This window comes from Elgaria multicarinata, chromosome 6 (assembly GCF_023053635.1).
Source record: "Elgaria multicarinata webbii isolate HBS135686 ecotype San Diego chromosome 6, rElgMul1.1.pri, whole genome shotgun sequence".
In the NCBI taxonomy this organism is placed as follows: domain Eukaryota; kingdom Metazoa; phylum Chordata; class Lepidosauria; order Squamata; family Anguidae; genus Elgaria; species Elgaria multicarinata.
In genome coordinates this window covers 94,973,565-95,001,012 of record NC_086176.1, presented here as the reverse complement: position 1 = coordinate 95,001,012, position 27,448 = coordinate 94,973,565, and the positions used below count along the sequence as shown (strand labels likewise).

The window sequence follows — 27,448 nt, the reverse complement described above, 5'->3', positions numbered from 1 at the left end:
TTCACTGTGGACACTATATCCTCTTACAGATATGGGAGATATGGGAGACCCACCGAAAAGTAAGGAAGATATTCTTATTAATAATTATTATTATTCGTCATAATAACAATAATTTAAAAATCTGGGTTTTTTTTTTTAAAAAAAAGAGGGGGGGGAAATAGCCCTGCCTTGCATACGGGAGATTGGGAGCGCGTAGAATGCCTGCCGGGTGACCCTTTCGGTTTGTGTGGCGCTAGATCCGCCGTAGCTGACTTCGTTGCTTTTGGACGAGAGTCTCTGGTGTAAAAGTCGGGGACCAAGAGGCGAGAGGGTGGGGAATGAGGCGGGGGGGGGCGGGGGGTGGATATACGGGCGATCGGGCGTCCGAAGCCGGGTTGCGAGGAGATGGGGCCCGCTCTCTCCGCTGCAATCCTGACAACATTTGCTGGAACTGAGTCCCGTAGACAATCAATGGGGTTGAGTTTCTCGTAAATGTATTGAGGAATCGCAATCTTACACAGGGGGGTGGGGCGCAACCGAGACCCATCCAGACTTCTGCTGCAGTCTCGGCTTGGACTTTGTGTTGAGGTGTGGATTGCGCCCCTTTGGCTGCTCAGAAGCGCGCTCGTTTTGAAGGGAGACATCATGTCAAAATGCGGGGCTTCCTTCCGAGGAACTCTGCTTCGGATCCGGCCGCGAGCTGACTTCCCCGCTCCAGGTCGGGATTAGAAGAACGCCTTCCCCTCCCGAGGCGAGTCAGCCCTTTGGGGAGGGGGGGTGCGAGTGGGGAGAGAAAAATCCAAAAGGGAATGAAATTGACAAAAGGGAATGAAACTGACACATCTCAGCCTGCGGGTTCTCGCCGGTAAAGGCTGAGGGAGCCACCCGGAGCATTCGGTTTCCCAGCCTTTTTCCTATTCGAAAATTAAGAACAACACCCAGGCATTCTTTCCCCCACCCCCGGAAAAAAAAGAAATTGGCAAAAGGGGGTGTTTTGATTGCGTGGAAGGCGTGTAAAATGGGCACGTTCTTGATTATGCCAGCCTGTATTTGAATCTGCGTTCCGCCTCCTTCCTAAATGAGGGGAGCCTTTGATAGCACACACTCCAATTACCATCCTAAAATGCTACTCTGTCTCTCGCGCGCTCTCCCCGATCCCTCCCCCCTCCCTCCCCGCACCAAGCGCAAGGCTACCAACAACAACAGCAGCAGCAGCAGCGGCACCGCGCTCCCAAAGAGTAGCAGCCCTACGCGGGTGATCGACACTAATAAAGTGTGTTTATCGCCGTAGGAGAGCAAACGGTTAGTCAATCATGTCTTTTATTATTTGCCTTTCAGAGAAACGGCTGATTTCCCTATGCGTCGGTTGCGGCAATCAAATCCACGATCAGTATATTCTGAGAGTTTCTCCGGATTTGGAATGGCACGCGGCGTGTTTGAAATGCGCGGAATGTAATCAGTATTTGGACGAGACTTGTACGTGCTTTGTTAGGGATGGGAAAACCTACTGTAAGAGAGACTATATCAGGTATGAGGCTTCTCTCTCTCTCTCTCTCTTTCTCTCTCTCTCTCTCTCTCTCTCGTCCCCCCACCCCCTTCGATGGTGTCCTAGTTGTAGTAAAATGATGGGACAGAGAGGCATCCTAGCTGAGGCTTGTTTATTTTTTTATTTAATCTGTACAGGTTCGGGGGAAACAACATTACATTTTATTTTATTTTATTCTAAAATAAATCGCGATCTCCTAAACACGGTAACCTGGAGGTAAGTGGAACTAGACATTCCCGTGGAAACTCATTCATGGTTTACAGTGTTAGATGTGTCCATGGTTTAGATTGTTTTACACACACACACACACACAGAGAGAGATCATCTGATGTGATCTGATCGTGTGTTTACTCAAGTAAACCTCACTGTGTTCAATGGGATCTCAAGGAAGTCTGCACTGAACACAACTCGGCTCTAAAGACATATTATTGGGAAGTCAATCTTCTCTTTCTCTTTTCTCCCTCGACCCCAAATAGGATTGTAATCAAACTTCCTTCTAAATAGGACAGGGCAAAATGTATTTTATAACAGTCTTTCTCAATGCAATTCGCAAGTGTTCCGGGGGGGGGGGGGGGGAGCCCTATCGGTCTATTCGACTTTCTCCGGAGGAAAGGCAGGACAGGAGTGTTATGTTATTCAGATATAGGCTAATGATTGCCGATATCCCAGGGCCTACAGGCAATTACTTCGGAGGAAGTCCCACTGCAATAGACAGCTCTTACTTCCAAGTAAAGGTCTGAGAACCTGGGTAGACACGCGCAGGATTACCAGCAGTGAGATGGGTGGCTCTGGCTTCCAAATGGATGTGTTTTGGAGATCCAGGTGTGCCAGAGGCATATTTATACTGATGGCAACGCAGTGTATAATTTTGGGGAGTGTCACAGTTTAGCTCGATCGAACCCTCTTTCAACTAAACGCCTCCTCCCTCCCCATTCAACTCTAGGTAATATTAGTATAATTGAAATTAAGTGGGTAATCTTTAGGCCTGGATGCTTCACAACTAATGTGGCTGTCATGTCTGGTTTTATATATTTAATAAAGTTACAGTGTAACAACAAGAACAGCAGCATTGGCCCAGTTATAACAGGCCGTTAAGAAAGAAATATTTGATCCTGGGTGATTGGGTTGCGGGCCACCCTGAGCTCATTGGAGAAACGGGGGTAAACAATAAACAAATTATTACTAATAATAAATAATTATAAACTCTTTACTGTGTCCTTAATAAAGAAAGGTTGCTCCATAAACAGGGCTTGGTTGGAGTGGGGTAAAAAGAAAAACGCAAATAAATAAATAAAACATGACATTTAATCTTTTTAAATATTAACCCTTTGGGTGCTCTCAGACTGCCTCTCTGCCTCTCTTTTCTTATCTTATCTGCCTTGATGAATTGGACAGAGGAGATCAAATTTCCCCTCATCTGTTGGTGAACAATCGGTACATTTAGATAATGGAACAGCTTCCTTCCTACCATGAAAATCTGGGAGCTGATTATAAAAAGAAAAAAGAAAAAAAGTGGCACAGTTGGCCACTGTTTACATGTAGCTAAAACCTTAAAAAAAAAGGGGGGGGAGAACAACTTTAAAACCTAAAAAAGGGCGGGCAGAGGTCAGGGGCTCTTTATTTTGTTCTAGCTTTGGGGGTGAGGGGTGAGAGATGATTTAGGTGAATCTAGGCTACTGTGTACCCTGCTGGATTTGATCTTTGCAAGTTGGTGGGGGGGGGGGAGATAAAGGTTGGGCAACCCTTAAAGCCCAGGCACTAGAACCCAATTAACAATAAAATAAAATTCTCCTGCATAAGGTCCCTCAGCAACAAATGGCAAGAGATCTTCCCACTAGATGCCCAGGCTTTTTGCGTGTTTTTCCCGTTTCTTTCTTTCCGTTGGTAGTGACTTCTCAATTAACGAGTCTCCTCTATGAGATACCGTCTGAATCACTCCAAGGCTCCCAAAGTATAGTTTATTACCTGTAGGTCAAATCTACTGAAATCGATGGAGCTTGCATGTGGAGGGCGCAAGTGTTAATCCCTCCGAATGAGAAAGAAATCCCTTCTCCCTTGGAAAGTCCGGCGATCGAGCGGAGAACGACTTTCTTGTGACTTTGTGTGTGTGTGGCTTGCCTTTGTTTCCCAGAGATCCGGCTATTCTAAGCGCTTCTTGTCGGCCTCTGTTTTAGAATGACGGGTCTTTTGGCCAAGCTGGCTTGTCGTCCCGTCCCCCCGCCCCCTCCTCGTTTCCCTGAACCTAGTGCTCACTTGGTTGGGTGAAAACACTGAGAAAGATCACTTTTGGGTGGTGATTTCAGATTATCATCGTCAGTCTTTTCCGGAGGCCCTGGGTCGCCTCGACTAAACTGTTTACGCCCGGATTCCAAACCTCTTTGCAGCCCGATTCGAGACAGGTTTACTTGGAAGTAAACTCCCTTGACAGCAGTGGGCATTGCTTTCCCAGAATGTTTGGTTAGGATTCCAGCTTTACACATAACTCAATCCTCCATCTGAAAGTAAACCCCATTGATCTTCAGCTGAACTTACTTCCGTGTAAGTCAGTGTGTGCTTCGGATCGCAGCCTTACTTGAGGAAGGGCTAGCCGGGAGGGTTTGAGTGGGACTTTACTACATCAAAAGCAAATGGTATTCGGATTGGTGTATTTGGTTAGGTGTCTGACCCTTAACTACCCAGATGAGGACAGAAGCGAGTTCTGTGTGGCTGTTGAGTTATGCCTTTGCCTGAGGTATTCACAGAGAAGCGGGTGCGTTTGGGCTTTCAACGGTGCGAATTCTATGCCTGCCTGCTCAAAAGCAAGTCCCATTGAGTTCAATGGGGCTTAGCCTCAGGTCAGTGGGTGTAAGATTGCAGCCTCAATTATGCATTGATGGTTTCTTCCATCCCTACCCCCCTGTGTTTTAAGAGGGGGGGAATTGCACATCAATAACATATGCCTATAACTGGAATGTGTACATACCTGCGGTATGGATCCAGCAAGAAACCATACCGAAGCATGGGTGGAGAGACGCTGCATCATGTGAGAGGGGCGATATACCTCTGATGAGCTGTATTATACTATTTGTGCGCGCTTTTCAGTGTTTTAAGGTTCTCTGTCGATTAACAACAGTGAATGATTCTTCTAGAGTACGAAACACTCTCCCCTGTTCGTTTAAAATTCTCCGTTTCAATGGCTGATGGCTATGCAAATACATTTATATCTATCCATTTATAATGCTGCTTTCAAAAAGGGGGTGCCGATTGCCCACCCCCCACCCCCAGGAAACCTTACCTGCATTCTGGAGCAATTCGCTTTGATTTCACTAGGACTACTCTAGAGCCCATTTAGGTGAGGGGAATGAATAGCTTCCAGCTAAAATTATTTGGTGGCTGATCAGAAAATGGAGCGGCGGGGAGGAATCCCTCACGTCCCGAAACAGTACAAAAATACGTTTGGAAGACGGTTTTCTTTGTAGACTCCCAGAGGGAATCGATATGGGGCGTGGGTGTGTCCGCGTGAACTTCACTTACACCCGAGTAATTAGGTGTAGGGACTGGGTGGAAAGGCGTGGAATCCAAGGCAGAGCAAACGTTCTGCCTCGGTTGAGGCAAGGCCAGTGGGCCTGGGACCGTTCTGGCCACGATCCACAATTCATTATTCCAGCTCTTGGCTTACTCATGAGTAAAAAAACCACCAACACTTGTGTAGTACAGCCCTATTGTTTATTTATTAACAGTATTATTATTATTATTATTATTATTATTATTATTATTTCTAATAGTGGCCTTTGCAGGCACAGGGATTTGATTCTTTCATTGGCCTTTTAGCTAGCAACAATCTCCCAATAAAACAGGGTGGGTGGGTGTGAACCTTTCCACGATGCCGAGGATGCCTCCCAAAATTTCCCTTTCCACTGTCTATAAAAGGAAAGTTTGTCCGCTTCACCTTGGGGTTTTTGACCGTAGCTTTCCGGATCTCTGGTGTGGCTGAGCAAGACGCCGAGAAGGAGATGGCTTATTCATGTCTGCAATCCTTTAAAGCCTCCTTACAAGGAAAGGAGTCTCATTGACCTAAAGGGGGGTTTACTTTTAAGTCACCGTTCCCAGGATCGGGATGGGGGTGTGTTTTGTTTTTCAAAGCGAGGCTTCCATTTACAATGTTTGCTCAGGTCAGTTCAACACCACGCTTTTCTTTCTTTCTTTCTTTCTTTGCCTAGTAAGTGTTTAGGTACAGCCTTAAGTTTGGCTGTCGTTCTGTGCCTGGTTGCAGAGTGGAGCCTTGTAGAAAGCCCTGCTGTCTATAATCCACCCTATGGGGGCAGATTCTACCCCCATCTACCCCTCCCCCCACAACTCGGGTCCAAGGCAGAAAGAAAAGAGTCCCCACCCACCCCAAACAACGTTCGCATATAATTTAGTTCAAACCTCCCTGACTGGTGTGGTGTCCGACGGTGTCCGTCACCAAACCCGCTCCTTTTTCGAGCTTTCTGGGTTTCCAAAGGGGCGTTTAAACGAGCGAAAGCACCCGCTGCCACCCGGAAAACGTGTTGGGTTGGAGGAGGTTGAGAGAGACCCGTGGCAGGCAGGCAGGCAGGCAGGCAGGGCTCGATTCGAAGGGGCGGCCGGAGTGAAATCTCTCTTTTGTTTCCCTTTTCTCTTCTTTCCTCTCCCTCCCCCCCCCCCCCCGCCGCTTTCTCCTTTTTCCTTCTCCCCCCTCGCCGGCGGGGCCCGGGCTCAGGTTATACGGCATCAAGTGCGCCAAGTGCAACATCGGCTTCAGCAAGAACGACTTCGTCATGCGGGCCCGCTCCAAAGTGTACCACATCGAGTGCTTTCGCTGCGTGGCCTGCAGCCGCCAGCTCATCCCCGGGGACGAGTTCGCGCTGCGGGAGGACGGCCTCTTTTGCCGGGCGGACCACGACGTGGTGGAAAGGGCCAGCCTCGGCGCTGGCGACCCGCTCAGCCCCTTGCATCCCGCCAGGCCGCTGCAGATGGCAGGTACTTCCCGGCCCCATTGGCACAGCTGGGAACGGGCAGGGAGGGAGGCCGGGGCGGGGGGGGGGTGGCGCTCGCTGGGCCTTTGTTCTGCTTCTCTCTCTCTCTCGCCCACCCCACGCCTGCCTCCCTGCCCGCGGCTCCCCGACGGCCGTGGCTCCGATTGACACCTCCCGAGAGTCCAAGGCGCTGCCTTCGGTTTCACGCCGGCAAATTCAGTCTTCACGGGGAAGTTTTAGCTCAATCGTATCCGTGTCCACTCAGAAGTTAGTCCCATTGAGTTCAGCGGGGCTTACTCTCGGCTCAGAGGATCGCGGCCCTGGCTTTTTGTAGGGATCGGAAACAGGCCCGCGCAGAAATTGGAGGCCGATGGTTGTTATCTCGGCGAAATGATGGCGACAAAGTGTATAAAACACACAGCCCTTGCGTAAGAATGTGCATGATTAGAGAGAGAGAGAGAGAAGCGTCTCTCGCCATCAAAGCTGCAATCCTATTAAAACTTACTCGTGTGTCAATCACGTAGAACGCCGAGAGGAACTTCTGAATAAACGTAGAGGACGGGGCCATAAGACCTTAGGTATGTTATAGACATGCAGGCATCTTATATCTATGCCCATGAACCGCGCGTTTTAGGGACAGATTAAGCTCTTCCATCGAAATGGAAAGGATGGAGGTTTGCCTGAGATTGGCTGGATCATGGCCTTGGTAGCTGGATTTGAGAGAGAGAGAGATTAAATGACTGCACACTTTTCCTTTGAAACCAGTGGAACCTACAACCGGCTCCTTGACATGTTTTCTTGAAAGTAAATCCCACAGAGTGTGACATAGCGCGATAGGGCTTGCTCCTAAGGAGGTGGGAATCTTGACAGCACAATCTTAAAGTGGTTTGCTTAGAAATAAATCCCTCTGAATTAAAAGGGGTTGACTCTAAAATAAGCACAGGGAATCCACTTTCAACATCCTTAACTTTTTTTCTGGATTGTGGCCTCCAACGGGCATGGAAGCTGGACCAAGAGATTTCAGTGAATCTAATAGTGGGATTTCATGCATGTCTATTCAAAAGTAATTTCTGTTAAGTTCAATGTGACTTGCTCTCTGGTAGGTGTGTATAGGATTGCAGCTCTGCTTGACTTCTCCTTGTGTTTAGGAACTCAGCCAAAGAATAAATACACCTTTGGCGAATATCCATTGGTTAAGTAAGCTTACGCCCTGATCCTGCTGTGCAGCCCAGGTCTAGCCATGTTTATTTTAATATAGAATCTACTTCCAAATAAATAGGCAGGGGGCTGCAGCTTTACACGTAAGTTCCATTGAAATCAGTGGAACTTGTGTGTTTAGGTCCAAGGTGATAGATGCAGATATCAAGGTATCCAAGACACATGAGCTGAAGCTGATGGGTAAATCAACTCAAGGCTACAGCCCAAGTCCCCCTTCCTTGAAATTAATTGTGCAAACTTATATGCATGTCTACTCAGAAGCAAGTCCACTGCATTCCAGGAGATTTTCTCTTGGTTAAGTGTGGGTGTGCATGCATGCAGCTAGCTAGCTAGATATTGCAGCCTTAGTCCTATTGAACTCCAGGGATCTTACTTGTGAGTAAGCCTGCTTAGGATCTCATCCTGCTATTAGTGTGCTTAGGTGCCAGAGCACCCATTCTTCCAAGTTAATTGCCTGTGGGACCTGGCTACCAGGAAGATATATCAGAATTGGCATGGATTGTATGGGAGTTTCATGGGGTCCAATCCTCCTCTGTTTAAGTCCATGGGAAATGGTGATTGATGGAAATGGATCAGAAGTCTACTAGAGTCCAAAGGGCATGTAGAGGTAAATAGCGCGTTATCTATTGACTGGACCCCAGGAGTAGTTATTTAAAATATACCTGATGGGTTAATATAAACAGAAAGAAACATTTGCACACATTTTATGCTTCCATGCCTGTTTATATAGAGCTATGTATCTTGCACTGTCAGATATATGGTCCGGATAATCATATGGTACTCATATCTGGCACTGTAAATAAAAAGTGGGAGGGAGAGAGAGAGAAGGAAAAAAAGAACTCGTATAGAGTTGGATCCAGACTTAGCTGTAGTTGTAGACCTATTGAACTCATGACTAACTTGTCATTTGATTTCAATGGGTCTACTCTAAGCATGGTTACTTTGGATGAACTTACATTGCAAGGACTCCCCCCACCCAAATTGTTCACCATAGGTCAGGGCCAATTGAAATGTAAGCCCTTAAGCCTGCAGTCCTGTAGTTCCCTAGGCATAAGTCTGCTCCAAAACAACCCCCCTGGAGTTCAATGGGGCTTACCCCCACGTAAGCGGAGAAAAGATCGCAGCCTAAGACTTTCTTCTCTGAGTAACCATGTTTAGGGTCCTGCCCCTGTCGTTATTTCCTCAGCACCTTTCTAAATTGCGGGGGTGGGGGTCGCGTGTGGAGTCTTGTAGAAAAACAAGAAATGAAAAAAAGGGGGATGGAGAGAGACCTGTCTCCTGAGTAGGCAATGCTCGCTTGCCATTCGTTTCCACAGGATTCTTCCCAACCTGGCCTGTTTTGAATGCAACATGGCATGGCATGGCACCTCTGCCGGGGGAAGGGGGGGGGTCCGTTTCCGAAAAGAGACTAATAACTACAGGCGACCAGTTCAAGCTGTAATTTAAAACTGTCAACAAGCTAATCTTCAGTAATTGGCCTTCAAAGGGATTCTGCCTTCCCCGGTGATTTGGCTGAGAATTTCAGCAGGAAAACTTTCGAGTCGACCCACAATGAGGCGGCATCATTTTACTTTTTCCTCCATTTTCGACTTGAGCCTTTCAGCTCCTGTTTTCGCCTTGCTCCTCTCAGTTTCAGGGAACAGGTCTTATTTATTTTCCCACCCCTATGAGGGTAAACAAAGCAAGGCTGCAGCGGCGGTGGAGGAGGAGACGCCTAACTTTTAGGCCACTCTTGACCGCCACCCACCCACCCCGCTACTTGGGCTGCGATCCTATATATACACACTGACTTGGGAGTAAGTCCCATGCAACTCAATGACGAGTAGACGATCGTAGAGCTGTGCTGTTGCAAGACCATTCAAACTTTTAAAAGTGAAACTGGTTTAACCTATTCGTGTTTTGATTTTAAATGACACTTACGAAGCATCGTCTGAGCCATACACACGCTTCCTCGAGAGAAAGTCCCCTTGATTTCAATGGGATTTCTTTCCAAATGTCCAAAACAAGTTTAAAGTGTAGGACTCTTGTGACGTTGATTCCTTGTGTCTCCAAAATCTGAAATTCCAATACTTAGGCAAATATTTTTTTTTCCTTTCAGATTGGCTAATATAAAATGGGGGGAAATGTGTGTGTATGTGGATAGGGAGACACTGAGAAAAGAAGAAAGAGAGAATTGGTAGCACAGAGGTGTCATCAAGGTATCTCCCCTCCCCACATGGAGTTAATATTTATGAATTACAACCCCCCTTTAAAAAAAAAAGGAGGGGGAATCAAATATTTTGTTACAGTATATGTTGGACTATTTTTAAATCCCTTACCAACCGCAAACATGATTTTGATAAATTCAAAGAACTTCGACTAATTTCAGTATCACTTGCTTCTAAGTAAGCCTTAGTAATGCCTGGAATACCAGACGGCACTTTCTCAACAGATTTACTTAGGAATCCGTGTTACTTCCAAGTAATAGTGCAGTCCAATGCATGTCTACTCGGCAGAAAGCCCCATTGAGTTCAGTGGGACTTGCGATTGAGTAACTGTGTAAAGGATTACTTCATAAGAAGCTTAAGCTGAAATCCACTGTCCTCTTACCTGGCACTAAACTCATTGACCAATAGTGGGGCTTACTTTCGAGTAAACGAGAATGGAATTGTGCTGCCCTAAATTACAGCCGAGTTTTACAGAGCAATCCTCAGCACGTTTACTCAGAGATAAGTCCCTATTCTTGCTTCGAAGCCTGCTACGATTGCAGCCTCAAAAATGGTGTGTCTGTTATATTTTTAAAGAAGGAAAACAAACAAAAGGTTAGAACTTTCTAAAAAAAAGATTTTATTTTGGTCTCATTTATAGCACCTTGTAATTTGGAGAGTATTTTCCACATTCCCCATCCTTTCTTCCTACATCTCTATTTCTGTATCTCTTTCTAGTGGAAGAAGTCGATCTCAGATCTCATTGTCTCATAATTTAAACAGGCTTTTATCCAGCTAAACTGGGTGTTATGAGAATGGGGACATGTAGGTGAGATATTTGGTATAATGGTGGAAGAAGAGGCAGAAGGAGAATATTAAGGTGTTTATCAGCACTGGTTAAACATTATGGCCTGGTTCAGACAACACCCTAAACCATGCTGCTTAACCACAACCATTTTGTGGTTAAGCAGCATGGTTTAGCATGTTGTCTGAACCAGGCCAGTGTGTGTGTGTGTTTGTGATAATATTGAGGCAGTTGGATTGTTCATTGTTGTGTAGTTTTGTCTGTATTTCATACATTAACCTGGGCAGAGGGATGGACAAGATCAAGAGTGGGCGGAGCATCGATCTCCAGATGTTTGGGACTTTAACTCCCAGCGTTCCTGACCATTGGCCATGATGGCCAGGGCTTCTGGGGTTAAAGTCCAAAACATCTGGAGATCTACCCATTCTCGATTACTTTTTTGATCCCTTCTTAGCTTCTGTTGGTGGCCCCACTGAGGGAGGTGGTAGAAGTCTTTCCCTTCATGGGTTCCTTCCGAACTATTCCCCACAAAATCGGAAATGGACACCACCACACTGATTATGAGCTGCCTGGTTCCCACAATCCCTTGAACACGTCAGCGGTGCAGATGTCAATCCGATGGGTTTTAAGCTGAATTTACTATTGAAGCTGGGTATGTTTAGGCTCTTAGTGATGCTGAGTTGCACACTGAATATAAGCCCTCTGGAAGAGTGTGGGGAGGAGATAATTGCAGAAAGGATCGGGCTGTGCAGGGACTACATCTCCCATTGAGTTCAGTGACTCCGAACTGCATGATTGTGGATTATGAAATTAAGTGCAGGATCCTGTGCATCTTTAGAGATAAAAAAAGTCCTACAATTTCCAGCATTCCTCAGCCAGTATTGGCTGGGGAATGCTGGGAATTGTAGGACTTTTTTATGTCTAAACATGCATAGGATTGTTCCTTATTATCAATTTGGTGGCTAATCTCGGTCCTAATCATCACTAGAGCGCCATCAGCCTTACATAGTGCTAAATAAATGATGCAATCCTACGCGTGTTTAGACAGAAAGAACCCCTACGACTCCCAGCATGCTTTCTGTCTAAACATGCATAGGATTGCAACCTCAAGCAAACAGCCAGGTCCCTGCCAGCAAGGGGCTTACAGTCTAAAATAGACAATGGGAGAAAACAGAGGTGAGAGAGAAAAGAACCTGGACAACAGTACTTTGGTGACAGTTGGGAATGAGGATTAAGAATAAGGGAGCAATCCTGTGTATGTTTAGATGGGGAGGGGGAGGCCTACAACTCCCAGTATGCCCCAGCCTTGAATTGTAGGGTGTTTTTCTCTCTCTTTTCTGTCTAACCATGCATAGGATTGCGACTTAAGCCCCTTCCCCCAAAGGGTGGGTTTGGAGGAAGGATTTGAAGGAGAGGGGGCTTCCCATTGAATCCAGCAGTGTTGATTCCAGAAGAAAGACGCTTAGCCTAAGTGGTGCAGTGAGGGAACAGTTTTCCGGCGGAAGTCTATGGCCTCACTCAACAGGATGAGCACGAAGGCCCCCAAATGCAGGCAGCCCGGTTTCTCCCCGTGTTTTGAAGAAGTACACTGTCGCTTCTTAAAGAAAGAGCCCTGTAAAACCATGAAATCCAGACTCCAAGAACGCCCTCACAGCACCGCTGTTTAGCATCAGTTTGGCCCCCCTCGGAAGTTTTTAAGAGGGGCAAGGCTGTCTTCTGGTCCTCCCCTGCCACTGACAGGGCTCCTGTTCCTTCCCCTCTCCCTCCCTCCCTCCCTTACAGCAGAACCTATCTCTGCCAGGCAGCCGGCTCTGAGGCCGCACGTCCATAAACAGCCCGAGAAGACCACCCGCGTCCGGACCGTCCTCAACGAGAAGCAGCTCCACACCTTGAGGACTTGCTACGCCGCCAACCCCCGGCCCGACGCCCTCATGAAGGAGCAACTGGTGGAAATGACCGGCCTCAGCCCCAGGGTCATCCGGGTCTGGTTTCAAAACAAGCGCTGCAAGGACAAAAAGAGGAGCATCATGATGAAGCAGCTGCAGCAGCAGCAACCCAACGACAAGACGGTAAGTGGCTGCCAAGGCTGCGTCCTCCCGGCCCTTAGGGGGCGCCCGTTCCTGAACGAGCGCTTGGTCAAGCCAGGCTTGCCTTGCGCAGAGCAGCCCTTGCTGAGGCCGCGTGGCTTGGGTTCTTGGGTGGCCGTCTGATCTCTGCACCCTACCCCTGTTTTGCTTGAATGCCTCTTGAGGTTTGGGGGCAGATTTGTGTGTGTGTGTTGCTTTTCATATGGGTGCTATGGTTTCCAACAAAGCAAAAGCAGGATGTCAGAGCAGGGCTGAATATCATTTAACTCTGCCCTCAATCCAGTCGTATGTGTGTGTGTGTGTGAGAGAGAACCTTTTTTTAAAATTCCCTCTAGTTGTTAGTATGGCAAGGAAAGAGTGACAATGGAATGCTTCACCTGCCTATGAAACTGTTGTTAAAAGTACAACTGTTCTGTGGGAGTGGGGTGGAGAGAGTTTTGACACACGCTAATCAACTGGTGTGTGTGTGTGGGGGGGGGGGGGTGAGTAATAGGAACAGAATGGCAAACAACCATTTATTAGCGTGTCGTCTGAACTCAGCCAGAAAGTTGGGTGGCTACTTTTACTCAGAGAGTGAAATGTCTGGGAGGGAAGCGCAGTTTCTGGGGTTTTTTGGTGGGGGCAATACAGCTTGGAGAAATTAGTACGCTGTTCTGTAAGCTTTTGGTTGAATAAATGTAATGTATCATCATCATCATCATTAGTGGACTTATTGATATAGGATAAAGCTCATACCAACAGCAGGTAAATAATATATACCAGCCCAATATTGGATGTTTGGGGTTTTTGTTTTTTTAAAAAATCACAGCCTTCCCCAGCCTGATGTTCTCCAGATGTGTTGAATTACATCCCCTTCAATCTCCAACCAGGTTGGCTGCGGACAATGGGAGTTGTAGTCCAACACATCCTGAAAGGACCAAGTTGGGGAAGGTGTCTTAGCACATTCGGACTGCAATCCTATACACACTTGCTTGTACGGAGTTCAGTGGGATTTACTTCTGAGTAGACATGCCTAGGGTTGCTTGGTGAGCCACACTGTCTTTAGTTCCACTAAAGACTTCCTGAGGCAGTGTGTTGCACAGTTTATATATTCCTGTGATCTTTAAGACATCTATCTACAATTTGGGGGAGGGGGAGGGGGAGGGGAAGGATCTCTTTTTAAAGACTTTATTTCTTGAATCCGTGCTCGAATTAATAGTAGGAGAATGCACCATGTTTCTACGGATACTGAAATAAAGCTAACCTTGAGTGCTGGCATTTTAAATATGGGATCTTAAATATGTGGAGCAAAAACTAGTTGCTATGAAGACCTATTGAAAGCACAGCAGAATCCTGTACATATTTACTTAGAAGCAAATCCTCCAGGTTCAATTATTGCTTCGTAAGTGTGCAAAACCCTTAATTAGTCATGCCGAGGTCCCAAATAGGACTCCTGGGGACTAAAGGCATACAAGCCTATGTACGCTTTCCTGGAGGAAGTCCCATTGAATTCAATAGCACTTTCTTCCGAGTAGCCCTCCTCCAAGCAGTTATGCCTCGACTGCATTTCAATCCAATAGGCGCTTCAGTCCGATTCACGGTTACAACTTGGGGATCAAGCCCGTCTTATTGAACAGAATGGGGCTTACTTGCGAGTAAACAGGCTTCGGCTCGGGGCTTTAAATCCAAAGAGATTGGACGGGTTGTTGCAGCATTGGAAATGAATCTTCACAAACAGGATTGACAAACGATCCGGGATACGGTCACACTGCCTTAGGAAGCATCCTCCTTCCCTGCCCATCTCGTCCCATTTGGGTCCATATGAAGAAGAGATCGTGGTTGAACTGCTTCGAACCTAGGAAAGAGAGAACGGGAAAGGAACGGCTCTTATTTTAGTGTTGGTTTGTTTTTAAGGTCTCCTACCTGGTTAAGAGGAATTTATAGAGTTGTGTTTTTACCGCGGTGGAATGTAATACCCCTCCCCCCCACACATTTAAAGGACTTCAGGGCGCTCCGAATTAGGAGGCTATTTTGGACATAAAGCCCCCTGCAGGGCTGATTTCCCCCAAGCCTTCTGTCGTTCCAAAGTAGAGCGGTGGCTCTTCAGGAAACAGCGAGAGGAGCCCAGTCGAACCAACAGGGTTCGGTTACAGTGATCGACACTCGATCCCAAACCCGTTTTCTTGGAAGTAAATTCCATTCAGAAGTAAATCCCACTTCAAGGAGCCATTGACGCCGGGGAAATGTGAATCCAGCCGAGGCTAACAACCGCTCCGCGTTAATCAAAATCAGAATACATGGAAGTACCCGGACATAAACCGGTGGCCTCCTGTACTGAACCCGGTGCATCCTAGTCCGTTTCAGTCGGGGTGCTTCAGTGTTGTGTTTTTATGTTTTGGGGTTTTTCGTGTGTGTTTGTTTGGTGTGTGTGTGTTTTTTAAATGGCCTCGAATAGATCCATGGTGCCTGACTAGCCCCGAGCCTGGAAGTGCTTACTCGGAAGTAAGTGTCACGTACACAATAGGGCTGACTCCCGAGTAAGATTCGATTGGTATCAGAGGCACTTTCAGGCGACTCCACTTTAGTTGGGTGATGGATTCCACGAGTGGTCCAGTTAGTTAATTTTATACGCTGGACTTAAACCCACCCCCTTATTTAGATGATGATGTGTATCATTTCACTTATTTCAAAATGTGGTGAGACAGCCCTGCTCGCTTTGGGGGTGGGGGGTCCTTCTGCTGGGTTGGTCCGCCAAAGTCCGGCCCTGACCTCACCACTGGATTTCACTGTTGTTAATTTTCCCTGTTTGTTTCCTACCTCTGGTTGCTTGGAGGGGGGGGGGGGCGCGACGACACCGGTCTCTACACTCCTAAGCAGACCTTAACTTTCAAGTTAACCTTCATTGAAGGCTGCAAACTTCCAAGCCAAGCATGTTTAGACTGCAGGGTTTCGGTCCTATCTACATTTACTTGGATGTAAGTCCCCCTTTCAATCAATGGGGCTCATTCCAAAGTAAATATGGGCAGAATGGGCGTGTTTGCCACGGACACAGCGATCCAGAAGGTGGTCAAGCAGCAAGCTCTAAATAGACTAGCAGTGAATTCAAGTAGAATGCAGTCCGCCAGTAGAGGCTGGTGCCTTCGATGCTAGTGGGATAGTGAATCCGCTCTGGGTTTCAGTCAGAATACTAACTAGCTCCTTTAGGCCTCCACAATCCTGGAGCACCGTATCCTGCTCTGATCTACAGCTTTTCGACTTTTCTTGAAGAAAAAAATTGGGAGACAAGGAGACAAGGTATATGATCCCATATACCTTAATTGCAATAGAACAGCCTCCCTCTCCCCGTCACCAGGAGCTCTCCAGCTGTGATAGACTACAACTCCCATCATCCTCATACTGGCTAGGGATGATGGACGCTTAGTCCAACACTTTTGGAGGGCGCCAGGTTAACAGTCCAGTCACCTAACTATGGTTGCAAGGATGTTATACTTAAGGCGGTAATCCTATGCCCACGTAGTAAAAGCAACCCTGACTTGCTTCTGAGTTAACACATTTGGTCGCAGCCTTACCCTTCATAGCAAGTTTCCTGAATCCACTGCGCTTCCTGGCGAGTAAAGCTGCAGACTCTGTCCAGCCTTCTCAAAACAACATGTTTACTCAGAAGGAAGTCCCAAGGAATTGTACAGAGGATCGGTGCCTTAGTCCCATGCAAGGGTGACCCCCGGGCGGGGGAATGAGCATAGAAGGAGCAACGAGCAATTCTGGGACGTGGAGGGGGGTGGAATCCACGTGTGTACTAGGGGAGGGGCTATTTGTGAAGCAGGGATTATCTCCTGCCTCGCCTCTCCCCGCCCCCCCGCCGCGAACCCCCCCCCCCATGCTCCCACTTTACTGGGCCCTCTATACCTGAGAAGTACGATACAATCCTAAACGTATTTACTCAAAAGTAAGCCCCAAATTCGCTCGCGGGGACTTACTCCCAAGTTACGTGTGCAACCTAGGATCGGACTGCAGTCCTAACACGTGTCTGGAGGGAAACCCTATTGAAGCAACACCTCCGAGAAAACCTGCACAGGTTCGTGTTGTGTGCGTTGCTTGATCTGGACTGGAAGCGGGTCTTAAGAAAAAGATCCCTAAACGCGTTTCTTTTAGGACCCTACTTCCAGCCTGGGTAGATAAGGAGAGATTATCTTCTCTCTCCCCCCCCCTCCCCCCCAATCCTCCGGGTCTCTCTTTAAAATAACACACAAAATTCCGCGAAAGGCAGATTAACAAAGTCAATAAAGTCGAGAGTTTGATAAGCCCGAGAAGGAGTTTATTGACTCTTCGGCGCTGTGAGACAATCGCGGTTTCTGACGCGCGGCCATTCACCGCCTGTGCCGCCTTGTTTACAGAACATCCAGGGCATGACGGGCACTCCCATGGTGGCGGCTAGTCCGGAGAGACACGACGGGGGCTTGCAGGCGAACCCGGTGGAGGTGCAGAGTTACCAGCCGCCCTGGAAAGTCCTGAGCGACTTCGCCTTGCAGAGTGACATAGATCAACCGGCTTTTCAGCAACTCGTAAGTGTCAGTTCCCTGCCGCAATGAATGGCCCACTGTGTGCACAAAGGCGAGCGTAGCTGATCCTCTGGTGATGCCTTTAAAAGTTGGGAATCCCTCCTCAGAGCCCCACCCCCTCCAGATTTTAAACTTCTGGAAATCAATTCATATCCTGCCCTATTGTCTAACACTTCTGTGTCTCGATTCATGTGAGTCAACCAGGCATGGAATGAAGATCCTGGAACGGATGTGCACGGCGCTGTGCCTATGTGCTAGAAGGAAAGCCATGCACCAGCAGTGGGTTGCATCTGAGTGGGTTGTCTCAGCTGCCAACCTGCATGCCTGGTTTCATAGTAATTCCTGAGCGCAGAGCAAACTCTCCTTTGGACCGTTACAAGATCAGAAACCTGTGCAATGTAATTCTTCTCCTCCTCCTTCTTCTGTGTCATGACTATGGCAGTTTAATTGATTACTTGGTTAGATCAATTAATTAAATAGAACTACCAAAATTTGGTAGTTATCCCAGTTAATGGGGGGGGAGAGATTCTTTTTTAAAAAATAATTTCCATATGAGTACATATAAAAACAGTAGATGTCAGGAAGAACCATCAAGCAGGCATAACCCACCCCCACCATACAGGCAGGAAAAACTTCCTGACTGTTAGAGCAGTGCGACAATGGAACCAGTTACCTAGGGAAGTCATGGGCTCTCCCACACTAGAGACCTTCAAGAGGGAGCTGGACAGCCATCTGTCAGGGATGCTTTAAGGTGGATTCCTGCATTGAGCAGGGAGTTGGACTCGATGACCTCAGAGGCTCCTTCCAACTCTACTATTCTATGATTCTATGAATAACTCTCTTAAGATGGTTCCTGCTGTTGTGACAGATGAAATATGTTTTCCCCCCACCCCACTCCAGAATTAGTATTTCTTTACTTTTGCTGTGCTTCTATGCTGCCTCTTAATCAACATGTTCTCTAGGCAGTTTACAGAGAGTCTACACATATGTGCAGATTTAATTATTTAATTAAATACCTGTACAATTAATTGAATAAAACGAAGTGGGTAATAGCCCTAATTATCCTTAATTATTGTTATAGGTTTTCCAGAATTAAAACTGCTTTATAAGCCTGCACACAGTTGGGATACTTATACTCCACGAATGTCAGTGGGATTTTAACAATTGAACTGTGTGCTGGATGGTGACTCTTTTTTAATTCATAAGGTGTGCATAGTACTTTCCTATAGCCATCAAATTTTTACCCTTAGAGAAGTAAGGTTACTATAGGTAAGGTTCCGTAGTAGCGATGCACACAAGCTTCCCTCCCCCACCGCATTATCAAGACGGATTTGAACCTGGATTTCCCATAAACAAGTCCAATCACTGTATCACACCCCACAGTTGTGAGCAGGATCTTTAAACTGCTTATATTTGTTGACATTTAAATTAGGGTGACCACATGAAAAGGAGGACAGGGCTCCTGTATCTTTAACAGTTGCATAGAAAAGGAAATTTCAGGAGATGTTATTTGTATATATGGAGAACCTGGTGAAATTCCCTCTTCATCACAACAGTAAAAGCTGCAGGAGCTATACTAGAGTGACCAGATTTAAAAGAGGGCAGGACACCTGCATCTTTAATTATTGTGATGAAGAGGAAATTTCACCAGGTTCCCCATATGTACAAATGACATCTGTTGAAATTTCCTTTTCAATACAACTATTAAAGATACAAGAGCCCTGTCCTCCTTTTCGTATGGTCACCCTATTTAAATTAAGATTTCCAAATTGTCATCAAGTTATTTTTGAACCCAATGATGGGAGTATGCTGATCAAATGGTATAGCGGGATATAGCTTGCATTGACCAGGCTTCAGATCTGGGTTGTATAGCAACTCTGGGTTGTATATGATGGTGACATTTTAATAAGTCTAACAAGTTATGGGCAAGATTGTCCAAAGGGTAACAGTATTTTAAACCAAACCAACCAAGAGACAAAACCTACATCCCTAAAGATGTAAACTTCTGTAAAACATTACAAAGATTACCTGCTGTTTTTCATCCTATACTCACATATATTTAGATGGATTTACTTTTATATATTGCAATGTTAGCTTTTAGCACATTGTTCAAATGCATAATTTAACCCAGTTGTATAGATCTTTATTTTTATGTTCCTTTAAGCATATGTTTCTAAATGTCCATTGATCAATAGATGTTTTACTTTTTAAAAATGTGGTTATAAATATACATATATAGTTACATACAACAGCTGCATCATGTTTATCAGCTGGCTTTCACCAAAAAGCCAACAGGAATTTACCAGTCAATTCTGTTCTTAACTCACTTCCTTATGCCTACATCATTTGGCAGCTCATATGGGACCATATCATCTGCAATACATAGGCCCAACCAGGTGATTTAAGGACAGAAGTTCAACCTTAACTCAATTTCCTGGCCTAAGTGTGTTAAAACCAGATCTTAAAAATATTAAGGTATGTTATGAATGGTTTTTCAGTGATTAAAATTCATAGTAGCAATGATAGAACATTGAGTAGAAACGTGTTTCCCAAAAATATAACCAGATAACATTTTCCTTTGGATACAGATATTGCAAGCTCCTTCACTTTCAAAATGGCAGCTTTAATGCTTTGAGGAGAACAATACCATTCAGAATGCTTGTGTGCATGACTTCGGGTGAAATTATATGCATGTTTAGACAGAAAGAAAGTCCTAAAACTCCCAACGTGCCCCAAATAGCCATACTGCCTGGGGGATGCTGGGAGTTGTAGGATCTTCTTCTTCTTCTTCTTCTTCTTCTTCTTCTTCTTCTTCTTCTTCTTCTTCTTCTTCTTCTTCGCAAACATGCATAGGATTGCACTCTTAGGTAGTTCCTTGGAACTGGAGAACTCAACATGCTTTCTAAATGCAATTGAACTTAGGGGAACTTACTTCTGAGTAAACCTATTTAGAGGTATCCCATGATTTGTTGGTGCTTGAAGTAACAATAACACTGGCACTCTCCATGGTGGTAAAAATATAATACTTTCAAAAATGACCAATTTGCCATTCGTTGGCCATCTGGGATGGACCTTCTCACCTTGTTTCATGGCAGGGGCTATTTAGCTTTCTTGCTTTATTCAAGGGACTATGTGTGCTTGGGTAGAATTGCCATGCTGCAGGCCTTTCAACACAGCTTTGAATGATATAGGAGATGGATGGACTTTGTGGGAGGAAATGAGCCTAGGGAAATACAATGGAAGATTTTTGGACATGATACAGTGTGAAAAAAATTGCATCAGCATGACAAAGTAAAGACGGGTAAAGGCTTAGGCTGGGAAGAAAATTACATATGAAATGATTTATATGTAATGGTCATCTGTTAAAGGAGCTAAAGTGAAGTCAGTAAGCATTTTGTGTTCCCCTGCAGGGCCTCAACAGAGGATCTAAAATCCCAGTCTTACTACTATTGAGTTTATCAGGACACATCTAGCATGCCTAACTGGACTGCACAAAGAGTTGCTTTGGTAGCAAATGTTATTAGGACTGCTAACTTAGGCAAAGATGATTCCAATCCCTTGCAATGCTGCAGAGAATTCTGGGGGACACCTCATAGATTATGAGGAGCTACAATGTTGCAAGGAATTGTGGAACACACTTCTTGGATGACATGGAACAGTTGAGAATGAAAATGTCTTTGACTGGCCCTGATACTCCTTTCCCCCTTGAAATAAATTATTTTTAATTCCCTTTGGGATGTTGGCTGGCATAACTTTGATTGGAAGAAGATGGTTACTTTTTAAAAACTTTTTTTTTTGCTTGTTTGCTTGCTTGCTTATTTATTTATTTTGATTTATTAGTAATACTTATATACCCCTTAATATAATAAAATCTCTAAGCAGTTCACATATAAATATTTAAAAATCAGATTTAAATTCACTATTCAAACAATTTCAGCTACAGTAACAATACAAGTACAAATCACATTTCAAATACACTATTAAAAACTATTCCAACTCTATTAAAAACTATTCCAACTACAATAACAACTCAAAACAATGCAAGGAGCATGGATGGAGCAGAATGGGGAGTAAGATGGAGCTGAATATGATTAATTGCAATTAATTACAGGCCAGAGAAAACCTGGGTAAACAAATGCCTTTTCAGGAGATATTGAAGCACATCATACTTTCTACCTCCCAAATTGCATGGGGTAGGATTTTCCAGAGGGTGGGGGCCACCACTGAAAAGGACCGCCTTTGAGCTATTGAGCCAGTTCAGATATCACACTAAGCCACCATGATTTATTAAAAATGTGACTCTCAGTGGCACGAGTCTCCCCACACACACACACACACACACACGATAATCCAGGTATCCATGCCCAGAGAGCTCCAGCTGTTGGGCGGTATAGAAATGTAATAAATAAATAAATAATAAATAATGCCCACTACCTGCCTGTTGCAGCAGTGGGGTTAGTGGGCTTCCATGGTGGTTTCCGTGTCATGTGGTGGGAACTCTGGTTATTTTCACCATTCCAAGTAGAAAGAAAAATGGTAGTGACCATAGGTTCTGCTGGCAAGAGCATCCACCACTTCTGGCAATACTTTTGGTGCTGTGGACTTTTTCTTTGCACACACAACCCTTTTTTTCCCCAATGGAGAGGCTTCCAGGAGCCCATTTGAGTCACATAGGAGGCTGGGATAGGTACAGAGGTATGCACAATAAATATGGGCAGGCAGCACAACCATGGGGTGCCGCATGGTACCCAGTCATGCTGTGGGCCTGCTTGCAGTGGTTTGCATACCCCTTTCCTCTCATTACTACCCCTGCTTCTCATGCATGTGAAACAGCCAATTATGTAGCAACAAGAAGGACCAGCAAGGCCTCCTTAAGAGACTAGAAGGCAATTTGAAATTGTAATCCCATCCAATTTTCAGTTCTGGTAAACAGGTGTTTGTAATGTTCAACCAGAGGTGACAATGGGACAAAGCAAATACATGTATGTTCACCATGGGAATGAATTTATGATTTTATTTGTTACATTTTTATTCCACCTTTCCACCAAAAAACCCAAGAGGAGTAGAATCAGGTCTCCCCAGTCCAGTAATTTAATCCCTACACCACACTGACTGCAGAAGCAATGCTTCTAGTTCATCTATTTCCCCAGAGACAGTGGGCAGTATCCAATGCTCTCCATGTAGTACTGGGGCCTATTGGTAGGATAATGGGAAGCTAGGAGTTCTTGAAGCAATTGGAAAACAACAGAAATGCTCATTTCCAGAACACGGCAGGTTAGCAGAGCTCACAGAAGAGAACCTCTCTGACCTGTCCCTATCCAGAAATGAGAATTTCTGCTCATTTTTGGAGTTGCTTTAGCAAGTGCTAGTTCCTGTAGCTCTAGTGGTATGTCCCATGGGTACAATGTAACAAGAGGAAGCGAAACTGAAGTATTGGGTACTGCCCAGTGATTCCTCACAGGCATAGGGTTAACATCTCCATCTGTAAAGATTTTTCTGGTTTAAATGAAATGAGAGGATGAGTTTGTATGCACAAAGGGATATGTGTGTGTGTGTGTGTGTGTATGTCCTTATATTTGAGTGTGTGTGTGCGTATAGAGAGAGGTGCCCACAGTTACAGGAGCCCTGTGTGAGTAGGGGTGAATGCATGCACATACACATGCACACTGTGGACTCTGGACTGGTTCTGGATTCCATCCAACATGTAGGATGTCATAACCAATAAAACATTAGAAATTTTCTGATCATTTGAAGTTCAGTCCAGCCCCAGTCAACTGTCCATTTGAATAATAAAGATAATAGAATCATCATCATCATCATCATCATCATCAAGGTGGGGAACAACAGTGAATATAAAACACATAAAATAATAATAATAATAATAATAATAATAATAATAATAATAGCAAGGTAGTTTGCATGGTCGTCCTCCTCTCTCACACACAAAACAGCCCTGAGAGTCACTGACTGGCCTCAAAGTCACCCAGTGAGCTTCATGGCCAAATGAGGACTAGAACCCAGGTCTCCCCAGTCCAACACTCTAGCCACTACACCATACTGACTCTCAAAAGAACCAAACCAATGAATTACTTGAATTTAAAGTGGTATGCAGGTTTTCTTGGGAGTAGGTCCCATAGTGCCAAATAGGGCTTATTCCCTGGTAAATTTGCATAGGTCTTTTAATCCTAAAGCATATTACTTTGTAGTAAATTCCATTGGCACTAGTCGATTTAAATTTCAAATTTCATTTAGGATCAGGGCATTGAGTTGGAAGAATTCTCTTTAGTAAAATACATATAGCCCATAATAAGACTTAATATTTATTTATGACTTTCAGAGGTGTTCACTTCTTAAGAATCCTTACAACAATTATGCCAGGTAGGCCCATATCATCAACCACATGTCATTGATGAGGGTCTCTGGTTGAGAAAAAATGGCTTGTCTCTAAAGCCACTGAATGAATTTGTGCCAGAGGCCACATTTGAAGCATAATGCTATGCATGTTTACTCAGAAGTAAATTCCACTTTGTCTAATAATGCTTGTTTTCAATTAGGACTAAAGCCTTAGGCTTTACAGTAGTTTTTCTTTGTGTTACTTGTCCTATTTAACAATCCTACGTGCATGCCATTTGCCAGATGTATACACACTGGGAGAACAGGATTGGCTACAGCTTTCCATCCCGACTGTTGTACACTGGATATACTCAGCAAAATACAGTACATATGTCTGGGACTGTTATATGTGTAGATCAACATATGGGGTTCATATATTTTCCTGCACAAAAGCACATTCTGTGCAGCAAAATGGCAACAGATGGTGTGGCCTTGTATTATTTACCCTCTGTCTTTGTTATATTTTCATTCTACTTTTTCTTGATAGGGTTCAGGGAAATGAATTTAGAAATGTCACAACTTGACTGGAATTATTTAAAAACTGAATTCTTCCATATTCTCTGCCATACCAATATCTCTATATGTTAATAAGTGTTCTTGTGAAAGCAATTATGCATCCCTTTCCTATTTATGGGCTTACCTACACTAAACAGGATATTCCACTATGAAAGTGGTATATAAAAAGCAGGATCTACACTACTGCTTTATAGTGGTACTGAAGTGCACTGTTGGGGCCCGTGATACAGCTACAGCAAGCAGGATATAACACTATGAAAGTGGTATGAAAGCAGTATGGTATGTGTCAATGGGCCCCAACAGTTTTCAGTGCACTTCAATACCGCTATAAAGCACGAGTGTGGCTCCTGCCTTTTATATTCCACTTTCAAACCACTTCCATAGTGGAATATCCTGCTTGGTGTAGATGAACCCAAGTTTTATTCAGAAGCAAGTCACACTGAATTCAACTGGACTTACTTCCTAGTACATTAATATTGGACTACAGTGTTAAAGTAGTCTTCTCTGGCCCTGATCTAGGGAATGGTGCCTGCAGGAGGCCTTCAGCTTCATCAGTTCCAAGGATTCATCAGAACAACAGGTGTTGGAGAAATCTGCAACAGATTCAAATGAGTTCAAATTTCTTTGAATCTGACCTTAAGATTCCAAATCCTCCCCCTCGCCCAAGTTACATGGATTCCATGGACTTGCAGACCAAGATTTTGTTTCATTTGTTTTTTGTTTCTTTGTTTTACTTTTGGGGAGGACTTGAGCAAACTTGCACTTGCACTAATGCATAAGTGGAACTACATTCTGATACATCCCTAAAATATAAATAAGAACAAATCTGTTTCCATCAACGATAGGAGTGCAGAACAAAGGATGTCTGGCAATTCATGAAACACCAACAGAATGGATTTGACAAAATCCTTAGTTCCCTAATCAGAACTAGAGAGGAAAAATTTCTTTCAGTTCTAAGAGTTATAACAGGTTGAAGGGTAGATTTGGGCCTCATCTAGCTGCTCCCTTCTGAATTGGTGAGCCATCAAAATATTGATCACCTCTTAGGCAGCATAGAGAATCATAGAGGTCTTGTACAGCTAAGCAGCACATCAGCTCTGTGCCAGTAGTTTCATCCAGATATCTTTTACAGCACTGAACATATGATTGTGAAGCTGCCTTACACTAAAACATTGGTCAGTTTCACAGTGTGGGTTTAAATAAACATTGGTCAGTGTAGCCCCACACTGTATATTCAAACTGGCAACAGCCTTCCAAAATCTCAAAGGTCCCTGTGAGCTTGTCCGTCTGAAATCCTTTAAGGCAAGGGAGTGGAACCTACGGCCCTTTGGCCAGATGCAGCCTGCAGGGCCTTCCAAACTCTGCTAAATTGGAAGGGGATGCGGAGTATATGAACCTGGAACAACTTATAATCATACATATATATCACTGGTCTGATGTGGACACTTCCAGACTCTTGTTCCCTCCTCTGTGTTATTGAGAGCATGACCACATTGCTATATTTTGTGGATTTCCTCCAAGCAACTGTCACTAATGCAGTCCTATGAAGGTTTATGCAGAAGTAAATTTCATTGAGTTTAACTAGGCTTACTCACAAGTAAGTGTGCGTGGGAATACAGTCATAATGGAGTAATATCATCATAGGGAAACCTCCTTTTTCCATGCATGGATCATTCTCACTTCAATTAGGTTTAATGCCTTCAAAAGATTGTTCTCAAATGAGTGGCTCCATTTTGATCTAACTTGAGGAAAGCATTCCAAGTAGAGCTGAATATGATTTAAGCTGCAAATGGAAAAATTACAGAGGAGTGCGGGCAAGTAGATAGAGAAACCAAATTTTTCCAATCAATTCAATGCCTCTAAACCATAATTTCTGCCCCCCTCCTCCAGCATCTATCTGGTTGCTTGCTGCTGCAACTGGAAACAAGCTCTTATATAATACAGTGACATTTGGCGTAGTATAATAATTAAGAGTGGGTACCTATGAGATTAATAATAGTAGTAGCAACAATAATAAATATTTTGCTTCGTATTTCACTCTAGGTATGAACTCCCTAAGGCTGCTATCGTATATCCACTTATCTGGAGTAAGCCCCATTAAACTCAATAGGACTTACTTCTGAGTAGACATGTATAGGATTGCACAGTTACTAGCCTCAGTCAAGCTGCAGTTCTTTCAGCCTGTGTTTTCAAGGATGAGCATAAAAATATTGACCTACCCTGACATGACTATTGTGAAGGTCAGTGCAATGAATATAAAATACAATGAACACTAAAATGTTCATATAATTACATATATGATTAAGACTTCTGGCAGCCCAGCATTTCACAAAGTCCAAGGCATTCAAAGATCTCACTTTAAAATTCCTTGACTTTCACACTGTGGGATTTGTGCAGTTTTACATACCCATCATTTTTTTTTCATTTCAGGATTAATTGATTGGCTATGTGTCATTTCCCAGATGATTAATACTTTGTTTGGAATGTACATAAATTGACTCTAAGATAATAGTGTATGATCAGGATAACATTGTAGGAAGGAAGAACAAACACACAGCCATACATTTCAAAGGGGAAGGCGTACATTAATTTGTATAGATATGCTTGATTTTTACTATTTCCCCACTGTGCTGGCAAAACTGCAAAAATAGGTAGAACACAGAATAATGGAGGTTAGCATGTTATGGAGTGGTGGTACAATTTAAATCACCATCCTCATCTACATAATGTTAGCATATACAGCTTTCTACATAAATAATGGGTCTCTGCCCTGAGGAATTTACAGTGAATGCAAAGATCTTTTAAAAGGTAGAGAAATAAAGACCTTGGGTTGGATCCAGACTTAGTCATGTTTAGGGTAAACCCATTGAAATCATTGGGACTTCTGTTGGTCACAACTAACTTAAATCTCATTGATTTCAATGGGTTTATCCTAAATATGACTAAGCCTGGATCTCACTCTTTTCCTTTACTTTCTTGTAAACCTCCCTCTCTCTCTTCATCTTTGGCAGGTTAATTTTTCAGAAGGAGGCCCAGGTTCCAATTCCACCGGAAGTGAGGTAGCGTCCATGTCGTCTCAACTCCCGGATACACCTAACAGCATGGTAGCCAGTCCTATCGAGGCATGAGGAACATTCCTTGCGATGTTGTTGTCCTTGAATCTTTTCGCCCCCTGCTGGAGAGAGTGGGAAAGCTATAACGTTT

At 44.5% G+C, this 27,448-nt stretch overlaps 1 protein-coding gene across 1 annotated transcript; it reads left to right on the top strand.

The window, feature by feature from the left end:
* Positions 1–27,448, top strand: ISL1 (ISL LIM homeobox 1). The gene is made up of 6 exons (XM_063128666.1): positions 1–59; positions 1,318–1,507; positions 6,246–6,505; positions 12,493–12,779; positions 17,171–17,338; positions 27,256–27,448. The coding sequence occupies exons 1-6, from the start codon at positions 32–34 to the stop codon at positions 27,370–27,372; spliced, it is 1,050 nt and encodes a 349-aa protein (XP_062984736.1). The 5' UTR covers positions 1–31; the 3' UTR covers positions 27,373–27,448.

Coding starts and splice junctions, on each gene's coding strand:
- ISL1 (XM_063128666.1), top strand. CDS start 32: ATGGGAGATATGGGAGACCCACCGAAAA. Junction 60..1,317: donor TATGGGAGACCCACCGAAAA/GTAAGGAAGATA, acceptor TTTGCCTTTCAG/AGAAACGGCTGATTTCCCTA. Junction 1,508..6,245: donor TGTAAGAGAGACTATATCAG/GTATGAGGCTTC, acceptor GCCCGGGCTCAG/GTTATACGGCATCAAGTGCG.